Source organism: Lytechinus pictus, chromosome 12, assembly GCF_037042905.1.
Source record: "Lytechinus pictus isolate F3 Inbred chromosome 12, Lp3.0, whole genome shotgun sequence".
Classification (NCBI taxonomy): domain Eukaryota; kingdom Metazoa; phylum Echinodermata; class Echinoidea; order Temnopleuroida; family Toxopneustidae; genus Lytechinus; species Lytechinus pictus.
This window is the reverse complement of record NC_087256.1, coordinates 7,932,567-7,959,869: the sequence shown is the minus strand read 5'-3', so window position 1 is coordinate 7,959,869 and position 27,303 is coordinate 7,932,567. Positions and strand designations below refer to the sequence as shown.

Genomic DNA, 27,303 nt, shown 5'->3' with positions numbered 1-27,303 from the left:
ACCGTAATCTGTTATAACAGATTAGTAGAAATACCGTAATCTGTTATAACAGATTAGTAGAAATACCGTAATCTGTTATAACAGATTATAATCTGTTTAAACAGATTAGTAGAAATACCGTAATCTCTTATAACAGATTAGTAGAAATAGTGGTTTTTTTTCTCCGTGGCACTAATGGTCTTTCGTAATCTTGCCCACGATCAATTATAAGAATTCTAACAAATAATAGCTAAAATATTGCAAAATAAAACAGATTATAATTACTTTTTTATATCATATCTATTTATCTGTCTGTCTATCTACCTACATGACATATCTATCTCTCTGTCTAATATATATCTTTCTGTTTCAATACGTCCCTCTCTCTCTATCTATCCATATGTCTGTCTGTCTATCTACCTACATTGTATATCTATCTGTCTGTTTATCTCTCTCTCTCTCTCTCTGTCTAATATATATGTATCTATCTGTTTAGATATGTCTATCTATCTATCCATCCATCTGCCTGTCTCTATCTATCTATCTATCTATATATCTATCTATCTATCTGTCTGTCTGTCTCTCTATCTATCTATCTATCTGTCTATCTATCTATCTATCTATCTATATGTCTGTCTCTCTATTCATCTATATGTCTGTCTCTCTATCTATCTCTGTCTCGATCTCTATCAATCTATATGTCTGTCTCTGTATCTATCTATATGTCTATCTATCTATCTATCTATCTATCTATCTATATATCTATCTATATGTCTGTCTCTCTATCTATCTATATTTCTGTCTCTCTGTCTATCTATATGTTTGTCTATCTATATGTCTGTCTATCTATCCATGAAGCTATCACGAGAAGGAGAACCATCTTCCAATTTTTCTCTTAATCCTTTGTTATCGCTTCCTTCGGGCGAAGGAACGATATCTAACATCAATTGGCGAGCCGCCAGGCGAAAGTTAGAGCCCGCTTACATAACGCGATAGGACCACGCAGCATGAAGCTATTACGAGATAGCTCGTAATAGCTTCATGATATGTCTGTCTCTCTATCTATATATATGTCTGTCTATCTATCTGTCTATCTATCTATCTGTCTGTCTCTCTTTCTATCTATATGTTTATATATGTTTTATTAATATAACCACCAATCATCTCTCTATCTATCTATATATCTATATATCTATCAATCTATCTCTCTATCTATAAGTCTGTCTCTCTATCTATCTATATGTCTGTCTCTCTATCTATATGTCTGTCTCTCTATATCTATCTATATATGTCTATGTTTTATTAATATAACCACCTATAATTTATCTCTCCATCCATCACTCCATCCATCTAATATAATTATCTTTCTTGTATGTATCTGTTTGATTATGTAAATCTGTTTGTCTATCTATTTTTCAATCTAATATCTGTTTAAATATTTTTTTCCTGTTTATCTATCTATACGACAGACCACCTAATTCGTCCGCATGACGAATTAAAATCTAGTTTATTTCTTATTTTTATTTCCTCCATTTCTTGTGGACAGCAAATCTCAGAAAGTTCATATTCAATAATCATCAAAATATCACCACATATCAACATCAATAAGACCTCAATTCTGCAAGAATCTTAATGTCATGACGTCATCATGACGTCATCTAGACGCCATTTTGTAAAATCACATTATCAATCATATCTCCATTATCAATTATCAAAAATAAATCAAATTCACATGACATAAACTTCAGATCAAGGGTCATCAGGTCATGTCATCAAAGGTCACCTGAAGGTCACGACGCGCGCGTACGCGCGCGTCAAAATTTTAAAATGCTAAAAATCACTTTTTGACCAAAACAGAGTACGTTTTAGGTCATTTTAAGCATTTCAAAAAATTGCGCGCGCAAACGTATGCGCGCGCGTTTCCGCGCGTAACGCCTCAATGCAACTCAGAAACACCGTTTTTTTTAATTTCATTGCATTGATCATATAATTTTGAGCAATTTGATACCTTGATCAACCTTCTACGACCATTAATAAGGAAATTAACACCCGTTAAAGTTTGCAGCACGTGTGCGCGCGAGCTCTCACTATAGGCCATATATGGGCAAAAACATGCCTATAGAAAATCCGCTGTAGCTCTTCAGAACGCGTGGGGACCCGCAATTTTTTTTTCATATTTTGATAGAGTATGAACTAGAGATATAATTTCATGTCTCATTTGACCCTCAATTATATTATGACGTCATCAAAATGGCGTCGGAAGTCAAAAAATCCATTTTGCCTATTATGACGTCATTATAATTATGCAAATCTTGCTCTAACTCCGTGAATATTGGTCAATTTTCACCTAATTTTTGATATGTTGTAGCTTAGTTCTTACTCTTTCTGAGTTATTGCCTTTATTTTTTATTTTGATAAACAGATCATCCTCAAAAATTGCAAATAATAATGGCATGTCATTTTTACTCATTTTGCGTGTAATCTCTATGGGACATGACTTTTTCTCAAAACTAGATTGTACATTCTTCTATTTCGTAAGCCATATCTCAAATTTTTGTTGCTAGTTATCCCTGAGCTTTTAGTATGTTGTAGCTGAGATTCTAAGCTTTCGGTTGCGTTTCCTTCATTTTCCGATCAGATGTCGGGATCATGCCCGGAATTCACTTGCAAGATTGGATTTGAGATTCTGGTGTTTTGCTTACGTGTTAAGTCTATGGGAAATATTCTAGCTCAATCGGTTAGGCGTCAGACTTACTTCTCATTCCATCATGCAGGCAGGGGTTCGAGTCCGCGGGTGAACATGATTTTTTTTTTTTTTTTTTTTTTTTTTTAGCTATCTTGCCCACGATCAATTATAAGAATTCTAACAAATAATAGCTAAAATATTGCAAAATAAAACAGATTATAATTACTTTTTTATATCATATCTATTTATCTGTCTGTCTATCTACCTACATGACATATCTATCTCTCTGTCTAATATATATCTTTCTGTTTGAATACGTCCCTCTCTCTCTATCTATCCATATGTCTGTCTGTCTATCTACCTACATTGTATATCTATCTGTCTGTTTATCTCTCTCTCTCTCTCTCTGTCTAATATATATGTATCTATCTGTTTAGATATGTCTATCTATCTATCCATCCATCTGCCTGTCTCTATCTATCTATCTATCTATCTATCTATATATCTATCTATCTATCTGTCTGTCTGTCTCTCTATCTATCTATCTATATGTCTATCTATCTATCTATCTATCTATATGTCTGTCTCTCTATTCATCTATATGTCTGTCTCTCTATCTATCTCTGTCTCGATCTCTATCAATCTATATGTCTGTCTCTGTATCTATCTATATGTCTATCTATCTATCTATCTATCTATCTATCTATCTATCTATATATCTATCTATATGTCTGTCTATCTATCTATCTATCTATCTATCTATATATCTATCTATATGTCTGTCTCTCTATCTATCTATATTTCTGTCTCCCTGTCTATCTATATGTTTGTCTATCTATATGTCTGTCTATCTATCCATGAAGCTATCACGAGAAGGAGAACCATCTTCCAATTTCTCTCTTAATCCTTTGTTATCGCTTCCTTCGGGCGAAGGAACGATATCTAACATCAATTGGCGAGCCGCCAGGCGAAAGTTAGAGCCCGCTTACATAACGCGATAGGACCACGCAGCATGAAGCTATTACGAGATAGCTCGAAATAGCTTCATGATATGTCTGTCTCTCTATCTATATATATGTCTGTCTATCTATCTGTCTATCTATCTATCTGTGTGTCTCTCTTTCTATCTATATGTTTATATATGTTTTATTAATATAACCACCAATCATCTCTCTATCTATCTATATATCTATATATCTATCAATCTATCTCTCTATCTATAAGTCTGTCTCTCTATCTATCTATATGTCTGTCTCTCTATCTATATGTCTGTCTCTCTATATCTATCTTTATATGTCTATGTTTTATTAATATAACCACCTATAATTTATCTCTCCATCCATCACTCCATCCATCTAATATAATTATCTTTCTTGTATGTATCTGTTTGATTATGTAAATCTGTTTGTCTATCTATTTTTCAATCTAATATCTGTTTAAATATTTTTTTCCTGTTTATCTATCTATACGACAGACCACCTAATTCGTCCGCATGACGAATTAAAATCTAGTTTTTATTTCTTATTTTTATTTCCTCCATTTCTTGTGGACAGCAAATCTCAGAAAGTTCATATTCAATAATCATCAAAATATCACCACATATCAACATCATTAAGACCTCAATTCTGCAAGAATCTAAATGTCATGACGTCATCATGACGTCATCTAGACGCCATTTTGTAAAATCACATTATCAATCATATCTCCATTATCAATTATCAAAAATCAATCAAATTCACATGACATAAACTTCAGATCAAGGGTCATCAGGTCATGTCATCAAAGGTCACCTGAAGGTCACGACGCGCGCGTACGCGCGCGTCAAAATTTTAAAATGCTAAAAATCACTTTTTGACCAAAACAGAGTACGTTTTAGGTCATTTTAAGCATTTCAAAAAATTGCGCGCGCAAACGTATGCGCGCGCGTTTCCGCGCGTAACGCCTCAATGCAACTCAGAAACATCGTTTTTTTTTATTTCATTGCATTGATCATATAATTTTGAGCAATTTGATACCTTGATCAACCTTCTACGACCATTAATAAGGAAATTAACACCCGTTAAAGTTTGCAGCACGTGTGCGCGCGAGCTCTCACTATAGGCCATATATGGGCAAAAACATGCCTATAGAAAATCCGCTGTAGCTCTTCAGAACGCATGGGGACCCCCAATTTTTTTTTCATATTTTGATAGAGTATGAACTAGAGATATAATTTCATGTCTCATTTGACCCTCAAGTATATTATGACGTCATCAAAATGGCGTCGGAATTCAAAAAATCCATTTTGCCTATTATGACGTCATTATAATTATGCAAATCTTGCTCTAACTCCGTGAATATCGGTCTATTTTCACCCAATTTTTGATATGTTGTAGCTTAGTTCTTATTCTTTCTGAGTTATGGCCTTTATTTTTCATTTTGATAAACAGATCATCCTAAAAAATTGCAAATAATAATGGCATGTCATTTTTACTCATTTTGCGTGTAATCTCTATGGGACATGACTTTTTCTCAAAACTAGATTCTACATTCTTCTATTTCGTAAGCCATATCTCCAATTTTTGTTGCTAGTTATCCCTGAGCTTTTAGTATGTTGTAGCTGAGATTCTAAGCTTTCGGTTGCGTTTCCTTCATTTTCCGATCAGATGTCGGGATCATGCCCGTAATTCACTTGCAAGATTGGATTTGAGATTCTGGTGTTTTGCTTACGTGTTAAGTCTATGGGAAATATTCTAGCTCAATCGGTTAGGCGTCAGACTTACTTCTCATTCCATCATGCAGGCAGGGGTTCGAGTCCGCGGGTGAACATGATTTTTTTTTTTTTTTTATTTTTTTTTAGCTATCTTGCCCACGATCAATTATAAGAATTCTAACAAATAATAGCTAAAATATTGCAAAATAAAACAGATTATAATTACTTTTTTATATCATATCTATTTATCTGTCTGTCTATCTACCTACATGACATATCTATCTCTCTGTCTAATATATATCTTTCTGTTTGAATACGTCCCTCTCTCTCTATCTATCCATATGTCTGTCTGTCTATCTACCTACATTGTATATCTATCTGTCTGTTTATCTCTCACTCTCTCTCTCTGTCTAATATATATGTATCTATCTGTTTAGATATGTCTATCTATCTATCCATCCATCTGCCTGTCTTTATCTATCTATCTATCTATATATCTATCTATCTATCTGTCTGTCTGTCTCTCTATCTATCTATCTATCTGTCTATCTATCTATCTATCTATCTATCTATATGTCTGTCTCTCTATTCATCTATATGTCTGTCTCTCTATCTATCTCTGTCTCGATCTCTATCAATCTATATGTCTGTCTCTGTATCTATCTATATGTCTATCTATCTATCTATCTATCTATCTATATATCTATCTATATGTCTGTCTCTCTATCTATCTATATTTCTGTCTCTCTGTCTATCTATATGTTTGTCTATCTATATGTCTGTCTATCTATCAATGAAGCTATCACGAGAAGGAGAACCATCTTCCAATTTCTCTCTTAATCCTTTGTTATCGCTTCCTTCGGGCGAAGGAACGATATCTAACATCAATTGGCGAGCCGCCAGGCGAAAGTTAGAGCCCGCTTGCATAACGCGATAGGACCACGCAGCATGAAGCTATTACGAGATAGCTCGTAATAGCTTCATGATATGTCTGTCTCTCTATCTATATATATGTCTGTCTATCTATCTGTCTATCTATCTATCTGTCTGTCTCTCTTTCTATCTATATGTTTATATATGTTTTATTAATATAACCACCAATCATCTCTCTATCTATCTATATATCTATATATCTATCAATCTATCTCTCTATCTATAAGTCTGTCTCTCTATCTATCTATATGTCTGTCTCTCTATCTATATGTCTGTCTCTCTATATCTATCTTTATATGTCTATGTTTTATTAATATAACCACCTATAATTTATCTCTCCATCCATCACTCCATCCATCTAATATAATTATCTTTCTTGTATGTATCTGTTTGATTATGTAAATCTGTTTGTCTATCTATTTTTCAATCTAATATCTGTTTAAATATTTTTTTCCTGTTTATCTATCTATACGACAGACCACCTAATTCGTCCGCATGACGAATTAAAATCTAGTTATTTCTTATTTCTTATTTTTATTTCCTCCATTTCTTGTGGACAGCAAATCTCAGAAAGTTCATATTCAATAATCATCAAAATATCAGCACATATCAACATCAATAAGACCTCAATTCTGCAAGAATCTTAATGTCATGACGTCATCATGACGTCATCTAGACGCCATTTTGTAAAATCACATTATCAATCATATCTCCATTATCAAATATCAAAAATAAATCAAATTCACATGACATAAACTTCAGATCAAGGGTCATCAGGTCATGTCATCAAAGGTCACCTGAAGGTCACGACGCGCGCGTACGCGCGCGTCAAAATTTTAAAATGCTAAAAATCACTTTTTGACCAAAACAGAGTACGTTTTAGGTCATTTTAAGCATTTCAAAAAATTGCGCGCGCAAACGTATGCGCGCGCGTTTCCGCGCGTAACGCCTTGAATGCAACTCAGAAACACCGTTTTTTTTATTTCATTGCATTGATCATATAATTTTGAGCAATTTGATACCTTGATCAACCTTCTACGACCATTAATAAGGAAATTAACACCCGTTAAAGTTTGCAGCACGTGTGCGCGCGAGCTCTCACTATAGGCCATATATGGGCAAAAACATGCCTATAGAAAATCCGCTGTAGCTCTTCAGAACGCATGGGGACCCCCAATTTTTTTTTCATATTTTGATAGAGTATGAACTAGAAATATAATTTCATGTCTCATTTGACCCTCAATTATATTATGACGTCATCAAAATGGCGTCGGAATTCAAAAAATCCATTTTGCCTATTATGACGTCATTATAATTATGCAAATCTTGCTCTAACTCCGTGAATATTTGTCAATTTTCACCCAATTTTTGATATGTTGTAGCTTAGTTCTTACTCTTTCTGTGTTATTGCCTTTATTTTTCATTTTGATAGACAAATCATCCTCAAAAATTGCAAATAATAATGGCATGTCATTTTTACTCATTTTGCGTGTAATCTCTATGGGACATGACTTTTTCTCAAAACTAGATTCTACATTCTTCTATTTCGTAAGCCATATCTCCAATTTTTGTTGCTAGTTATCCCTGAGCTTTTAGTATGTTGTAGCTGAGATTCTAAGCTTTCGGTTGCGTTTCCTTCATTTTCCGATCAGATGTCGGGATCATGCCCGTAATTCACTTGCAAGATTGGATTTGAGATTCTGGTGTTTTGCTTACGTGTTAAGTCTATGGGAAATATTCTAGCTCAATCGGTTAGGCGTCAGACTTACTTCTCATTCCATCATGCAGGCAGGGGTTCGAGTCCGCGGGTGAACATGATTTTTTTTTTTTTTTTTTTTTTTTAGCTATCTTGCCCACGATCAATTATAAGAATTCTAACAAATAATAGCTAAAATATTGCAAAATAAAACAGATTATAATTACTTTTTTATATCATATCTATTTATCTGTCTGTCTATCTACCTACATGACATATCTATCTCTCTGTCTAATATATATCTTTCTGTTTGAATACGTCCCTCTCTCTCTATCTATCCATATGTCTGTCTGTCTATCTACCTACATTGTATATCTATCTGTCTGTTTATCTCTCTCTCTCTCTCTCTGTCTAATATATATGTATCTATCTGTTTAGATATGTCTATCTATCTATCCATCCATCTGCCTGTCTCTATCTATCTATCTATCTATCTATCTATCTATATATCTATCTATCTATCTGTCTGTCTGTCTCTCTATCTATCTATCTATCTGTCTATCTATCTATCTATCTATCTATATGTCTGTCTCTCTATTCATCTATATGTCTGTCTCTCTATCTATCTCTGTCTCTCTATCAATCTATATGTCTGTCTCTTACGAGATAGCTCGTAATAGCTTCATGATATGTCTGTCTCTCTATCTATATGTCTGTCTAGATCTATCTGTCTATCTATCTATCTGTCTGTCTCTCTTTCTATCTATATGTTTATCTATGTTTTATTAATATAACCACCAATCATCTCTCTCTCTCTCTATCTATCTATATATCTATCAATCAATCTATCGATCTATAAGTCTGTCTCTCTATCTATCTATATGTCTGTGTCTCTATCTATCTATATGTCTATGTTTTATTAATATAACCACCTATAATTGATCTCTCCATCCATCACTCCATCCATCTACTATAATTAGGTGGTCTGTCTATGACAGATCACCTATTATGTTTGTCCGAATTTTCTTTCTTTATTATTAGGTGGTCTGTCTATGACAGATCACCTCTTATATTTGTCCGAATTTTCTTTCTTTATTTATTATTTATTTTTATTTCTTATTTTTATTTCCTCCATTTCTTGTGGACAGCAAATCTCAGAAAGTTCATATTCAATAATCATCAAAATATCACCACATATCAACATCAATAAGACCTCAATTCTGCAAGAATCGTAATGTCATGACGTCATCATGACGTCATCTAGACGCCATTTTGTAAAATCACATTATCAATCATATCTCCATTATCAATTATCAAAAATAAATCAAATTCACATGACATAAACTTCAGATCAAGGGTCATCAGGTCATGTCATCAAAGGTCACCTGAAGGTCACGACGCGCGCGTACGCGCGCGTCAAAATTTTAAAATGCTGAAAATCACTTTTTGACCAAAACAGAGTACGTTTTAGGTCATTTTAAGCATTTCAAAAAATTGCGCGCGCAAACGTATGCGCGCGCGTTTCCGCGCGTAACGCCTCAATGCAACTCAGAAACACCGTTTTTTTTAATTTCATTGCATTGATCATATAATTTTGAGCAATTTGATACCTTGATCAACCTTCTACGACCATTAATAAGGAAATTAACACCCGTTAAAGTTTGCAGCACGTGTGCGCGCGAGCTCTCACTATAGGCCATATATGGGCAAAAACATGCCTATAGAAAATCCGCTGTAGCTCTTCAGAACGCATGGGGACCCCCAATTTTTTTTTCATATTTTGATAGAGTATGAACTAGAAATATAATTTCATGTCTCATTTGACCCTCAAGTATATTATGACGTCATCAAAATGGCGTCGGAATTCAAAAAATCCATTTTGCCTATTATGACGTCATTATAATTATGCAAATCTTGCTCTAACTCCGTGAATATTGGTCAATTTTCACCCAATTTTTGATATGTTGTAGCTTAGTTCTTACTCTTTCTGAGTTATTGCCTTTATTTTTCATTTTGATAGACAAATCATCCTCAAAAATTGCAAATAATAATGGCATGTCATTTTTACTCATTTTGCGTGTAATCTCTATGGGACATGACTTTTTCTCAAAACTAGATTCTACATTCTTCTATTTCGTAAGCCATATCTCCAATTTTTGTTGCTAGTTATCCCTGAGCTTTTAGTATGTTGTAGCTGAGATTCTAAGCTTTCGGTTGCGTTTCCTTCATTTTCCGATCAGATGTCGGGATCATGCCCGTAATTCACTTGCAAGATTGGATTTGAGATTCTGGTGTTTTGCTTACGTGTTAAGTCTATGGGAAATATTCTAGCTCAATCGGTTAGGCGTCAGACTTACTTCTCATTCCATCATGCAGGCAGGGGTTCGAGTCCGACTCCTGCAACTTTTTTTTTCTTTGTTATTCTTTTTTTCACCTTATTTCTTATGTCCATTGGAATGTATATAGGTACACATATTGCAATAAATAACCATTTTAAAGGTAATTTTCCATGTTTTTCATATAATTTCTCAGTATCAAGCCTTTTTTACGTATCTAATGCCTATACCACCATCTTTCTTGATTATGTTCATTTCCTATGTTCATTTTAATCACATGGATTATGATAGTGATCCTGATGATGCTGTTGATGACCATGCTGATAATAATGATGTTATGTATGATCATAATGATGATCGTTATGTTGCTTATCTCTGGTAATATCAAATGGTCATGAGCATATTAATGATCATGATCATCATAATAAACATATTACAGAGAGAGAGAGAGAGAGAGAGACAGAGAGACAGAGAGAGAGAAAGAGAGACAGACAGACAGAGAGAGAGGGGGAGAGAGGTTAAAAGAGGAAAGATTTTTCTTTCTCTGTTTCTCTTTGTTTTTAACATTACCATCATCACCATCATTACCAATTTTATCATGGTCATAAGCTGCGTTGTATTTATCATTAATCTTAGTTTATTCTGATCTGTCACTATCAATTTTTCCCGAAAATTATCATCGCCGTATCATTTTATGATATTTTTGCCATCATCAAAGGTTTGGGGCAAAAGCCTCCTACCAACCACCAATGAAGTCCGTTGAAAAAGAGAGAAAAGAAACAAATAAAAGAGGAAAATAGAAATGATAGATCATGGTCGACTTTCCTCTTTCAGCATATCTTCTGTATTTTTATCATCATCACAATCCCTTTTTTCATTATTGCCATGATTATCAACATATTCATCATCATAATTGTCTTTAATATGGTTCTCATTTTCCAAGTATGTTTATCAAGGTAGCACAAATATCTCAACATTCCAGCTTATCATTATGTGTGTGCGTGTGTAATTAAGTTTATACAGACGTGTATCAATCAGATATGATTATTTACGCCCGAGACCGACCTTTAACGTCAACGTCCGATAGACGTGACTAGGGCCCGAACCTCGAACATCTGCAGCAATTTATAACTTCCTCAATGTAGCTTAGATTACAGGCGCACGTCACAACGCCCATGCAATTAACTTCTGATATAAGTGGTGATGACGTCTCAAGATGGCGGTATACCACTAATCACAATGGAATTGTTCGTTGCTTTTTAAAGAAAAATTCATACTTTATGTTGTTCCATCAGTTGTAAAACAACAGTAGATTTTTTTTGGAAAAGAAAGGAAAAAAAGGGGGAAAGGGGAACAGAGGATCAGGTACATGGTCTAAAATAATTGTCATCGCTGTCATTATCATGATCATCATTATAAGTGATTAAAGGCAAGGGAGCACCGCCTTTACACTTTAGTGATAAAAAAAGAAAGTACTCCTCCGCCCCCCCCCCCAATAAAAGCGGGGAAAAAGGAAACGTAAAAGAGGTGCGTTAAAGGACAAGTACTTCATTTTTCCCATTTTTGACATCATTTTGTCCCTCATTGTATTAAGTCTCGACCTTCCCCACTTTTTTTTTTTTTTAATTATCCTTGGATTTTTTCCATATTTTTTCTATTATTAAAATGATTTGCCATGATAACAATAAAATTGTTCGGATGATAATAAACAACTTTATTCAAAGTGACCCAGGACAGACTTTAATTACATTATTTACGGGTGCTAATGTCCTCCAGGTGGTCTCTTCTCTGACAAAGGTACTGATTCACAGTCAACAAATTAAAGGGTCTGAAGCATTCATGGGCAGGGATTTGCGTGGTAGACAATGAGACTGACAGGCAATGGTTCATAAACCTTTCTCTTTCAAATAAGTGCACGAGTGGTGAGGAGTCACTCAATTCTTGGAAGTCTTTTGTTTAGAGTGATGATAAACTTGACATCAAAGACTAAATTGGGGAGGGAGCTTTACATAGCTTTGACACATGTTCAATTATTTAAATTTCAAGAGTGCTTATTTAGTTCTCATGATCAAAGTTGTCAATAAAATAAAATTTCTAAATTATCATTATCATCATCATAATCATTATCATCATAATCATTATCATCATCATAATCATTATCATCATCATCACTATCACCATCATCATCATCATCATCACCATCATTATCATCACCATTATCTTCTTAATTATCAATTCAAACATCAACTGAATTTTATTACTTCATTTAATACTTCACTATTATAATCATGATTATCATTATCACAGATTATTTCCATTTCCTATGCACTTTTTTTTAGCAAAAGGATCATGATAATGATCATGATCATCATCACTATCACCATCATCATCATCATCATCAACATTATCATTATCATCACCATTATCATCTTAATTATTATCAATTCAAACATCAACCAAATTTTATTACTTCATTTAATACTTCACTATTATAATCATGATTATCATTATCACAGATTATTTCCATTTCCTATGCTCTTTTCTTTTAGGAAAAGGATAATGATAATGATCATGATAATGCTGTTGATGACCATGATGATAATGATGATATTCATGATCATTATTGTTATATTGCTCATCTCTGGTACATATTTAATGGTCACGAACATATTGATGATCATGATGATGATGACATCAATTATGATGACGTTTTTAATGACTATTCATGTATGCTTAAAAAAAAAAAAGAAGATAAAAAAGAAAAAGAAAAGAAAGAAAACCAATACGAGAGAGACAGAGAGAGAGAGGTTAAAAAAAGAGGAAAGATTTTCTTTCTCTCTTTCTCATCGTTTTTTAACATTACCATCATCACCATCATTCTCTATTTTATCATGGTCACAAGCTGCATTGATCTTAGTTTATTCCGATTTGTTGATTACTTTCATTCGTAACATAATCACTATCAATTTCTTCTCGAAAATTTTCATCGCCGTATCATTTTATGATATATTTGCCATTATCAAATGTTTGGGGCAAAAACCTCCTACCAACCACCAATGAAGTCCGTTGAAAAAGAGAGAAAAGAAACAAATAAAAGAGGAAAATAGAAATGATAGATCATGGTTGACTTTCCTGTTTCAGCATATCTAATGTATTGTTATCATCATCACAATCCCTTTTTTTTTCATTATTGCCATGATTATCAACATATTCATCATCATATTGTCTTTAATCAAATAAAATTTCTAAATTGTTTTTCCTGTTTGTAGACAAGTGTTTTGATGATATTAAACATTATTATTCATTACAATACCCAGCATTTATCACCAAGGGCTGGTATCCTCCAGCTGCTCCGTTCACTAACAATTTCAGGGATAAACATGGTCAGCACATTACTCACAGGGGCTATAGCATTTACAGACACCAGACTTGTAAATTATGATCATCAACATCGCCATTATCATTACCACTACCATAATCATCATTCACCATTAAACCACCATGACCTTCTTTGCTATTATTACCTAATCTCTTTCACTGTTTTTTTTTTTTCAGGCTTATGGTGTGGTTATTACTTTAAGTACAATGATAAGAGGAAATAATTTCAAAATTTAAGGAAAAATTGAATTTACTGCATCACACTAAAAGAAAATACTCTTTAGTATTTTTATTTTCTATCTTTATTTGTACAATCAAAAGCCATAAAAGATAATGACAGATTTCTGAACATAAAAAAGAAAATATAAATACAATAACAATGATCAACAAATAATTCATAATAATCAAATTAAAAGGTTCACAGCATTTTAACTGTTACCCAAAGCCCTGAAGGCTTGGGCTTACATTGTTATTCCAATATCATAGGGATCCTAAATACATACACAGACTACATACATAAAGTTTCATTCATATAATGTATTATTGCAAAATACTGCATCTAAACAGAAAAGTGATGCTTAGTTTAACAATTCACTGGGAAGAGGGGGGGGGGGGGCCTGGTGGAGTAGACCATTTTTGTTGTTTGATATTTTTTGCAAAAAGTCCATTAAGCGAAAAGCAAAAATTCATTACAGATGCATACACAATCAAAGTTACAAGATGATCTACAAAATTGTAAAAGTAAAAATGAGTATTTTTATCTATTTTTTTTTAATTTTGTGAACTTGACCTCTGACCTCATGACCTTTAAACTGATGAGATCTTCTTCACCGCCATTCCATACAGGATTCAAGTTTCAAGTGAATCCATGAAACTGTTTTTGAGTTGTAGCAAGAACAGAGTATTTATTATGTACTTGCTTGAACTTTCTGACCTTGACCTTGATCTGTTAACCCTAAATAATGAGATCATGTACCAACAGAATATGAATATTAATTTTTTTCTAACGATACATACATGCATACGCATGTGTGAAATCATTTTGAGCACCTAATGCATATATGGTCCAAGTTGAAGTTGATCTGTGAAATGGTTTTTGAGTTACTGCGAGAACAAAAATGGAATGAACAGACAGATGAACGGATGGACGAACAGACGGATAATCCAAAACATAATGCCACCGGCAACCACTTTTGATGAGCAGAGGAATAAAAATTCTTTAGCTTGCTTTAGACAATGTCAGTTACTGATGTATAAAGAGAAACTAAAATAATAACTTTCCTTTATGAATAGTGGGATGTTTTACCATTCACGCAGGTCAATTGGTAATGAAGATCTCTTTAAATATAACTGGCTTAATTTTTTGTGGTGTTAAATCAACTGTGAAAACTGACAATGTTGAGAACTCATCAACACAGTGGTTCAACACAATTTACATACAAGCTTTGCACATTGTTCCATATCAAATTCATATATGTGGTTCTCAAGTTATGCAATATTATGTAAATGACTGTCAGGCTTTAAAATGCTGTAATGATCAAAACAAATCAAATAAACTTTTCTCCCAAAATTCATAAATGTGTCATTATTTCTACTTTTACTCAGTCAAAACAATCTATGTTTTTTGGTGATTAAAATGATGTTGCCACAATTCTCATTGAAAAGTAGATAAATCTCGACTGTGCACGGTCAAAATGTATGCCTCCGCCACTGCCCGACCAGAAAAATATTTCTTACTTTCTATTTCCATGAACAAAAAAACACTATAGACCTTCAATCTTCACACTTTGAAATCTAGTCAGGTAACTGTTTCTCCAAAAGGCAGACATATGAACTGAAATCTAAAATGGATGCAAATTTTCTTTTTTACATTCAATCACCATTTCACAAAAGAATCACAACAGCAAAACTGAATTTCCAATTATCTGAATACATTGGTAATCACGAAACACTCAAGTGCAGTGACAAATAAAACAGTAGTAAATGGATAATATAAAACAATACAAAAATGTAACATAAGTAACCAATTTAAGACACTTTCCTTAAAGGAGTAGTCCACCCCCAACAAAAATTGATTTGAACCAAAAGAGGACAATCTAGGAAACATTATGTCACACACTTAATACAAATTGCATGGAAAATAAGAAAGTAATGTAATTTTAAAATATTGGTTATCTTATACAAAACAGTTATAACCAAATCGTGGTCATGTCCAAATCAATGAGTTGATGATGTCACATACTCACTACTTCTTTTGCATTTTATTACATAAATCATACCAAATTTCATGTTTTTGAAAATATGATAACACAGATACACTTAATTTCTTCACAACAGGTTTTATCAATGGTTTATGAAGAATGTGAGAATAGAATCAAACTTGGTTTGTTTTCTAAGGAGGAAAAAAATGAAATATTTCATATTTTATTTAATAAAAATACAAAAGAAATAGTGACTTGATGTCATCACTTTCTAAATTGCATACAAAGCATGATGTGTATATAACTGTTTTGCTGAATACAGAAAAACTTTGAACTGACATAATGTAGTATTCTGGATTTTTGGGGGAAGTTGTCAGGACACTCCAGAACACAAGACACGATACGACGAGAGTTGTAGGTTGTGAGCGGAATTTAATTTCCCACTTGAGCACAACAGTTGTTCAGTATATAACAAATTGGAAAAGAAAAAACCTCTGCAAGCAGAAAAGAGAGAAACAATAAAGAACATGAGTATAATGTTCAAAATATCATTACAGCATGAATAAAGCATTTACATGTCAAGACAGAATATAAACTCTTAATATTACAAATACACCTGTCGATCACTGAGCAGGCCACTACAATGTGTATTTTTTTTTTTTTTTAATGATTTGCAATCATATAAGTAGATATTAGTCTGCGCTCGATAATATGCGAAAAGTAATAATATTTATAACAAGTTATTAATACAACTATCGATAATTAAATAGTCACAATTATCATAGATATTATATGTTTCTAAGCTTAAATCGACCTCTTTTGCAATAGTTTCTTTCATTGTAAAATATATGAATTCACAATTTATATAGCAAACTTTGGAAACATTCTTCCAAATATATAAATCTTTTATATATGTCAACAAATTCAAACTTTCGTAATCGATCACAAAACACCGTTAATTTTGGTAAAAAATGCTGCACGTATCAATCTTTTAAGTACGGCCATCTTGACTCACCCGACTAGGGCAGATACAGGTTAAAAACCATACCAAGGACCAAAACAATCACTTTCTAGGGTCAGATTCCGGTACCCAACACTGCAATCTAAAATAAATAATAACATACATTTGCATGAGTAACTATTCAACTATATCATAATACCTTTTAGGTTCCTATACATCTTACAGGGAAATTACAATCGATTAACTGTAAATGTTCTTAACATCATATTGACAAAAAATTAGAATTATTAATTCAAACACCGTGATCTAATGAAAAAGTTATCATTTAAGCCTTCAATGCTCGAAGGAAAAAAATCAAATTCACCAATCATTCTTATCCTAATATTATAAGATATCACTTCGAACAACACAGTCATTAAATTACAAGGAAAATTCATAACTTTTCGTACCTTCGTAGAAAACCCAGAAATCATCACAATCCAGCTAGTTCCATCAACAATGAACATTCGAACTCCTAAATAAATAAACGATACACCAATCCTTAATATATATGATTGTATAATATCAATTGATCACGTATCATTTTAAAATCTAAAATATATAACTGAACTGGCGAAAATATTAATCGATTAAAGTTAAATCGATAATTAATCGAAACCATCAGTACGAAATGATTTGACATTGCCTGACCTTGAGGCTACCATTTACCAAATCTCCCGGTTTACGAATTATTCAGATTTATAAATTCTACTCATCGTCTATTTAAATACACCAGGTAAATAATTTATCGAGCGTTAAAGAAATACAACTACATAAATATAGTCCTCCAATTCGGCAATTCCAAGACAAAAAGGAAAGAGTGATACCATCTTGAATCGATAGGTACCCGATACATATATACACACATTCATTGTTACGTAACATGCCACGTAGTAGGTATCCTTGACCTAACAGAAAAATTACGATTCAATGCTCTAATTCTAGTTCATGATTTAGAGATAATATATTCCAAAACATAGATATCCTTCTCTTATAAAATAGCACATATCAATCAACATACCTCGACAGGATTGAGATCTAAATTATCTGGATCCTACAGGACTCTCTGACTGATTGCTCTCCTCACTGAGTAGCTTGACCAATGACCTCAAAACAATCGATCTCTACTGACCAAGCGGGTTTTCTTCCCGCGTAACATAATCACTTTCACAAGATCCTTCCTCTTTACTAAGTTATAACACCATTCCGTAATACAATTTCATAAAAAAGGAAGTATACTTTATCCCAAGCAATTTACATAATTATATATAATTTTCATTTCTAATAACAGTCCATATTCAATATAATAACTTTACAAAAATGGAACTATTTGTTCTGAGATGTACATTTCAATGTTGTGATAAGACAAACACTTTACACCCTCTTCGTCCAACTCTTGTAAGTAAATCTTAAAGGAAAAATCCGACCTCTTTCCAAATACTATAATAACATTCAATTTTGATGAAATTTTCAGCATAAAGCATGTTCGTTTGATTTTTCCCTTTTCGTCCAAATCCATTTGTTCTTGGGGTGGACATGGCTTTTATAAGTCTTGAATCATTGATTTACTTTTGATTTCTTTTTGTATTGCACATCTCAGTTGGGGTTTACATATGAAGCAGATTGTGAACTATAATTTAAAAAAACTGTTGAAAATCAAAATAAACAAAAATTCTGCAATGATAAGAAAGCTGAAATTGTTCAGATGATAATAAACAAATTTATAGAAAGTGACCCATCACAGAGTCCAGTTACATTTTAGACGAGCCAATGTCCTCTAAGTGGTCTTTTCTTTGACAATTTCAAGGACCTGTAGCATTTGTGGGCAGGCGATTTGTCTGGTAGCCAATGAGACTGACAGATTATGGTTGATAAACGTTTTTCTTTGAAATAAGTGCGCAAGTAGTGAGGAGTTAGTCAATCCTTGTCTTGAAGGTGTGTTCTTCATTAAAGTCTTTTGTTTAGAGTAATGATAAACTGGACGACAAATGATTAACTGGACGACAAACACTAAATATGGGTGAGAGGGGATTACATATCTGTGACACATTTTCAATTATCTAAATTTCATAAGTTATCATCATCAAATCTTGTCAATAAAACAAATTTCTAAATTGTTTTTCCTGTTTGTAGACAAGTGTTTTGATGATATTAAACATTATTATTCACCACAATACCCAGCATTTATCACCAAGGGCTGGGATCCTCCAGCTGCTCCGTTCACTAACAATTTCAGGGATAAACCTGGTCAGCACATTACTCACAGGAGCATTTACAGACACCAGGCTTGTATGGCACCGATTGGGATTGGATATAAATTTCATGAATACAAACCAATGGAGTGAAACTGCATAAATGAATGGCTTTGTACACTATGCACACTCCTACATGGTCCCAAATCATTAGATGAAAAGCGGTCTAATAACCGCAAGTCAGGCAGTAATCCCCAAGAGGAGTTATCACATTGTTGGTGTTTGGGTTCTTGTTGGTACCTGTACTTAATAGTAACATTGAGAGAACAACATTATTACACAGTGTATTACAGAAACTGCAAATGGTATGTAAAGAAAATTAAGAACTATTACACAATACACTTATATATCTTTGTCCCATAACCCCCTCCCCCTTGGACTACCTTTTTTCTGAGTCGATGTATACCATGTAGTCATTATAAATTACAAGATTTTTGTATTCATTGAAAATAAAAGCACATTCTTAGTAGAAAGTTTTCATTTCTTTCACTTCCAAACTAGATTCAAATTCTGTTTCATTTCTTTTTGATAATTGCTGTTGCAATAATAAACTGATGCTTCTTATGACACCATGTATTGTAAAATAAAATATCTTTGCAGTAGTAATTGCATTTTGAAACCAGACGAATCTTTGACTGCGCACGGTCGAAATGTACGCCTCCGCCACTGCCAGACGAGAAATATATATCCTAGTTTCTCTTTCCATAAAGTATAAAATAGTAGACCTTTGATCTTGCGACTGCAGAATCTAGTCAGATAACATATAAACTTCACTGAATCCTGTGACCTTGAGACCAAAAATCTGAACAGATCACTGTCACTTGTATATGCACACATGAAAAAAGTTGGAAGTTGATCCTTCAAAGGGTTTAAAAGTTATCATTAGAACAATCTATTTCTTATGCATTTTATTGAATTTTATGACCTTCACCTTTGACCTTGAGACCCAAAATCTACTCAGATCATTGTCAGCTGTATATGCACACATGAGCCAGTTTTGAAGTTGATCTGTTAAAGGGTTTTGGAGTTATCATGAGATCGGTCTATTTTTGATGTATTTTATTGAATTTTATGACCTTGACCTTTGACCTTGACATTCAAAAAATTTAATCAGCTCATCGTCTATTGTATATGTACACATGAGCCAAGTTTAAAGTTGATCTGTCAAAAGGTTTTAGAGTTATTACAAGAATAGTCTATTTTTTATGTATTTTATTGAATTTTATGACCTTGACCTTTGACCTTGAGACCCCAAAACTTATCAGCTCATTGTCACTTGTATATGCACACATGAGCCAAGTTTGAAATTGATCTGTCAAAGGGTTTTGATTTTTTGTGAGAAAGGTCTATTTCTTATGTATTTTATTGAATTCTATGACCTTTGACCTTTGACCTTTGGACCCAAAAACTACTCAGCTCATCGTCACCCAAATAGGTGTCCTCGAGCCGAGTATGAAGTTGATTAGTTGACTGGTTTTTAAGTTATCGCGAGAACGAAAGTGGGACGGACGGACGGACAACCCGAAAACATAATGTCTCTGGCAGCACCTTTGGTGGGTGGAGGCATTGTCATAATGTCCTTTACATGAAATGTAATGTTTTGAACTTGATTTAAATATACTTGGTTGAATATCCTTTTTTTTTAATTAATGTATTCATAAATGCAGAGCTCTTTTGAAAATTGCCTTTATTCATAATCTATGCAGACTTTCATTTATCAAAATATGTTAAATTTTTCATTTTGCAATCATAACTATTTGATCAATACAAAATTAAATCTACACTTACCCTTTATTCTTTCCTTCTTGCTTTTCTAAGATATCAGATAAACATTCTCCTCCCTTTTGACATCTGTATCGTACGATAAATAACAGTCAAGATATTTTAATACATTAACAAACTGCATTCACAATCATATTACACTCAATATGATTTTTTTTTACATGCCTCAAAATTAATGCTTCTTGATTTAGGATGTTACTATAATGTATCTTAAGTAAACACTTCCAAAATTCAATAGAAAACGGGTACATGAGTATTTTTATTTCATTTCACGTCAACTAAAATATTACTTGAATTGCTTCATGATAACTATAATACACAGGAATGACTTCAGCTTCTAATGAGTCTAATCCCTTACTGTAAACATGATCTATTAATGTTCCACTCTCTGTTGTAGGATTCATAACATGCTGTTTGTAACCATTCATAGACATTAACTGATGTATCTTTGATGATCCTTTCATCAAATTTTCATTAAAATCACCTGTTATAATACATCTTGTGCATCTTTTATTCAGTTCATTTATCAAATCAGTCAAATTTTGACAAAAATGATTAATATCATAAGAAGGAGGTCGATATACGACTGAAACAACAAGAGAAGGAGATCTACTAATAAGAACTGCAATAAACTCCAAATTATCCACATTTATGTTTAATCTGCTCGTGTCAATTTTCTTCACATACATTCCAACGCCGCCGTGTGCTAGGTCTTTAAATTTGCCTGAATTTCCAGATTCATTGTATGAAAGACTACGTGGCTGATGGTAGAATTTATGTCCATCCATAAAAATATTTAAAATGTTGTCATCATTAATCCATGTCTCAGTCAAACAAATTATGTTTGCATTCATAAATTGTTGTTGGGAACGAAGATCTAAAAAATGTTGTCTTAATCCTTGTATATTGTGCAAAATTAAAGTGAACTTATCACTATCACTCTTTTCAGCTTCCAAATTTTCAATAAATGGTTTCATGTTATCCAATCTTTCTTTGATTTCAGGATTACAATGTATGCTTTTAGATTCAAAATTTTCTATAGTAAGGCCAGATAATGAAGAAACACGACTAAGCCCAACATATGCTTGACCAGACTCAAATGTCCTTTTCAATGATACCACAGCTTTGTCTAAGGTCAAACCTTGTACTTTATGTATTGTACATGCATAAGCAAGTTTCAATGGAAACTGTCTCCTTGAATACTTCTTACCCAGAAATTCGTTACATTTTTCAATGGAATGTATACCAACATTTTCCTTGTCAAATTTTACTCTGATGCAAACATATTTAGAATTTGTTTGGTCCATAATTATTTCACAAACATTTCCAAAGCATCCATTTGTAAGGCCTTTGCTAACATCAATGTTCTTGACCAACATGACTCTTGCATCGATGGCAATCCATAAATAACTGGGTAATTGGCTTCTACAACGTGTGACAGGTTTTTCGCGAACTGTACTTCCCTTCTTCGAGTCTCTTTCTGTGTCTTCGGCTTTCAAGCATATCACATTGGAACATTTCTTATGCAACAATTTCCTGTTCCATTCATCTACTTCCTTATTACATGAATAAATATGAAGAGCGTCTTCATTTTCTTCACCAGTTTCACAGGATTTTAGCACTGCCAGGTCTTCATCAGAAAGAATATCATCTCGTTTTTTTACTCTTAATCTGTTCAGTAAAAGAGCAAATTTTGCATCGTCTTTTTGTCTCATAATTTCTTGAAGTTCTACTTTTTTAAAATTGTCATTCCATAACACTCCTTCAAGTGTATCTTTATATAAAGGGCTTCCAAAGACAGGAGGTAATTGATACATATCTCCAACAGCAATAACGGAAACACCAGCAAAAGCAGTCTGATCTCGTGATTGTTTTATTTGCCGTAGACGACTGTGGACATAAAACATCAATTTTTGATTTACCATGGACACTTCATCAATGATTAGAATTTGCAACTGAATTAGCTTGTTGCGAAGAATGCTTATTTTTTCTTCACTTAATGGCTGGTAAGGCATCTGTGCATTAGCTGGAATAGACAAAATACTGTGAATAGTATGACCATCTATATTATAAGCTGCTACTCCAGTGGGAGCCATTTTCAACACTGAGACATCATCAGGATTATGCATCATTCTGGCTAATATACGTGTTGATTCATAGTATATGCATTTGACTAAATGGCTTTTTCCAGTGCCAGCTCCACCTGTGATAAATACATGAAAGGGTTCAACTTGTTTTCCATTTATTTTATCGAGACACCACTGCCGTATCTTATAAAACACAATTTTCTGCTTCTCATTCATTGACCTAATGATACAATGCCTATCTTCTTTTGAAATTTTATGAGTCCTAATTTCCACTGCAAAGTTTTCTTTATTTTTGGATTCTTTAAGATCAGGCATAGCAAGTTCTTCATCCTGGTCTTCGGCATCAACATACACGTTTGGATGTTCAAGTCTCTGTACTTCACTTTCAGGACATAATAGGCCCCATGCATCTTCTGGTACACCAAAACGATCTAAATGCTCTTGTGCCAGTTCGATAGAATCTGCATTGATTTCAAATTTTTTCATGTTATTACTGATAACTGAGCTAACCCTTTGCAAGTCATTTCCAGATAATTTTACACAACCTGTCTCATAGAACTCTTCATAACTTTTGAACCCAGGAGGCTTCAACTGCTCATCGATATAATGTGGCAAAAAAAGTTGCAATATACTCATGAAATACGTTTCAGGTGATCTGGTGGACGAGAATCGTGGATATCTTACGACTGCATCTTTGGAACGAGTTCGTCTTTGAATGTATCCCAAATTATTTCTGAGTTTAAAGATGTTTTTGTGCACTTTGCTTTTCATATGGCAAGCGGTCAATATCCTATATTGAGAACAAAAAGTTGCAAGACACATCTTTTTGAACATTGCATCTTTAGGTCGAGCTTTGTATCTCTCAATTTTGCTAGGAAACCAAATATTTTCTTCATCATCATCACAATCAGGTCTGTTTCTTATGACATTTAACGGTAAACTCATTCTTATGGGATCAGGACCAACAGATATAAATTCAACTTTCCTAGAACATTCTTTCAGTCTTAGACTGCAAACACGGAATACACTTTCTTGAGCCGATACTTCGCGGTTGTGCATGTACACTTGCCCGACTGATTTCATACTTTCTTTAGCATCTTTATTTCCATCTTTCATCTCAGAAACTGTTTGCTCTAAAAGCATTCCTATTTCTCTTTCTGCCTTTGACATGTAGGACACAATGTAAATAACACAGGCATAAGCATTTGTCACATATTGTAAGTCCATGTTAGCATTCCAACACCTCAATAAGTTAGGGTTATACTGATTTATCCATACATCGCCAGGCTTTCTTGTGATTACCACACTTTCCTGTGATGCAATCTCGTGATGTGCCTCTTGAAACTGGCTTTGTGTAATTTCAAGTTTATCAAAAAGTTCTTTAGTACTATTATATTCAGTTCCATCCGACAAGGCATTTTTAACAGAATTCAACAGTTCTTTTGCATTTTCTGTAGCCTTTTTCTCAGCATCTTCATTATTTTCATCCTTTTTCTTTTTGTTTGTTTTTCTATCATCTTCTCCATTTTCACCCTTTTTCTTTTTGTTTGTTTTTCTATCTTTAACTTTAATGATAAACGTCTCTTCTGAAGGTGGTCTCGGGAAATTAAATCTACAAGTCGTTCCTTTTTTTCTGCACGATTTAGAATGCGTTTTACTGTGTTGCTGTACAGAACGAACAATTTCATGCAATTCTGGATCGTCTTCCTTATCAGGCGTCACACAAGAAATATACTTATCTATAAATTGTACAACATCTTCATCTTTGTCTTTTCCTAATTGTGGGGCGTCAACCCAGAACAAAATATGGCAATGTGGACTTCCTCTTTGTTGAAACTCATATCTGTATGCAAAGTCTTGGATGTTCCCAATAGGAGCAGATGGTGATAAAATGACTTTATGAAGAAAAGTATGAAATCTTTTCTCAAACATCCTTGCTAATGTTACTGGATTTGAGTTCATCAGCTTGCATTTTTGTGCCCAATCTAAGGTACTTGACTTTCTGCTATCTCCTTGCTGTTTTAGTAATGTATTCATAATCTCTGGCCATCTCATATCAGCACAAGAAAATGAAGCAAACCAGGTTGGTTTTCCAAGCTGTCGAACCATTGCTAGAATATCTTTTTGTGTTTTCTGCCAGTAAGGAGGTGTCCCTCGAATCTGCTTAAGAAATTTATATCCTTTGTCTGATTTTAAAACATTTTTAATTTTTTCAGGACATCTCAAATCTGAGGCAGTAATTGGTGAGGAATCATCTTTTTTGTTGCAACTTTGTCTCAATGCAATAGACACTTGTGACAAAACTTGTTGAATTTCATAGATATACTGAGCATAAAAAATAAAATCTGTATTTTGAGCAAACCTGTTGTCAACATGCATCAATCGGTTCAGCAGATAACGTCCTAATGTTATCCTCTCTTCCCTTCTATCATGGTACGTCGGCTGACCTTTGGGAAACAATATAGGAAAACATTTAGCTTCATTAGTTTCATCTTGCAGAACGGATACAGGATTTTTTCCTTCACAAGGGGCACAGCATATTATTTCATCAAAATATTGATCAAGAATTTCCTGTCCAATATCAACTGGTTGAAGACATGAATCTAGATGCAAACCATGGAAACGGTCTTCCTCGTCAGTGATGTCTTTTTTTTCATCATTGATGTCATTTTTGTTTGATTTTGTATTTGGCACGTTGGCACTCTGTCTGAAGTTTTCATCATTTTTCTTGTCCTTAGACAAAATACTGTCAATATCTTCATTCCATTTTTTCCAATAATTTTTCCAATAATTTCTTAATTGAGTCTGAGCACTCATTTCGCTTTCCTGTTCTTCTTCAGTTTCATCATCATTTTCATTTCGTTCCATTGAATTTTTCCATCCCTCATTCACAGTGATATTTGAATAATATTTGTTATTTAGTTTTAGATAATGCAAAGCACAAAGCAGTTTTTCTTTATTTACAAATTTATACTCGTAATGACCTTTGTAAGACAATTTTCTTTTCAGTTTAACACGAATCAATTGATCTTCTGATTGTGCTCTTGGTAAAATATCTGCAGTTTCATAAGAATTTGAAGGGACACACACGACTGGACCATGAACTCCGTTTTGACCACCTTTAGGCAATGCCATCAATTTCATGAAGGGAATATTTAGTGCTATTAAATGCTGTTCCAATGTGTTTAAGTTCGCAAGTTCTTTTGGAATTTCATGTAATTGCAAGTTATTTAGGTTTGCTTCTGCAGGTACTCTGTCAGATTTCAACTTTCTATGGCAAGTAAAGCATATCCATAAAGATGATCTAGCTGAGGTTTTTACTGGACAATCTCCTCTACATTCTGAATTACAAACATGCAAATACTTTGTACTAATACAGATCTGAAACTTATAATCATCAATTACACATTTCTTGACTTGATTTTCAAAAAGAAGTTTAAAGCATACAGCACATACATATTCTGGACCATGAGATACAATTTCTCTAAATTCTTTGATTACATTGTTAAATTTACACAATTTTTCCTTTTTAGCAATAGTTCTTTTAGTATTTCGTTTTATTACACTTTCTCTAAACTTTTTGATTTTTCTATATTTCTCTTTTGACATTGCCAATTTCCTTTGTCTATATTGTCTATTTTTATATCTCCTTAAAGACATGAATTTCATGGTATTCCTTTTATTTTGTCTGAACTGCGCATCTTTTGCATACTTTTCTTTAAGCATGTGTTTCATGGTATTCTTTTGTTTTTGTCTGAACTGCTCATCTTTTGCATACTTTTCTTTAAGCATGTGTCTCATGATATTCTTTTGTTTTTTTTTGTATATTTCTTCATTCTGGTATTTATTTCTCATAATATTCCTTTGTTTTTGTCTGAACTGCTCATCTTTTGCATACTTTTCTTTAAGCATGTGTCTCATGATATTCTTTTGTTTTTGTTTGTAGATTTCCTCATTCTGGTATCTATTTCTAATGATATTCTTTTGTTTTTGTTTGTACATTTCTTCATTCTGGTATCTATTTCTCATGATATTCTTTTGTTTATATCTGAACTTCAAATCTTTTGCATACTTTTCTTTAATCATGTGTCTCATGGTATTTTTCTTTTTCTGCTTGTAATTTTCTTCATTCTGATATCTGGTTTTCATAGTCTCTTTCACTTTTTGTTGGAAGTCTTTATCTGTCATATATCTTGTTTTATTTGCATTAAGTCGACGTGTTTTATATTTCAAATTAGATTGATACAGATTTTTCATGGTAGCACATTGTTTTACCTTAAA

At 33.2% G+C, this 27,303-nt stretch overlaps 1 protein-coding gene across 8 annotated transcripts in view; it reads right to left on the bottom strand.

Annotated features, from left to right (window-relative positions):
* Positions 1-13,974: 13,974 nt before the first annotated feature.
* The window catches only part of LOC135156106 (uncharacterized), a 28,245-nt gene continuing 14,916 nt past the window's right edge, over positions 13,975-27,303 (bottom strand). For 6 of the 8 annotated variants that reach the window (XR_010295214.1, XR_010295213.1, XR_010295218.1 and 3 more), the window contains 6 exons: positions 25,385-25,469; positions 20,942-21,004; positions 19,236-19,393; positions 17,312-17,376; positions 16,917-17,004; positions 13,975-16,395 (listed from right to left, as the gene is read on the bottom strand). Coding sequence is in view for 1 of the 8 variants with exons in the window: in XM_064107319.1 (XP_063963389.1) it covers positions 16,978-17,004; positions 17,312-17,376; positions 19,236-19,393; positions 20,942-21,004; positions 25,385-25,469 (398 nt within the window). In the remaining 7 variants the exon portion in view is untranslated. Of the gene's footprint in view, positions 17,005-17,311; positions 17,377-19,235; positions 19,394-20,941; positions 21,005-25,384; positions 25,470-27,303 lie in introns of all 8 variants that reach the window. The other 2 variants (XR_010295219.1, XM_064107319.1) reach the window with 2 other exon arrangements.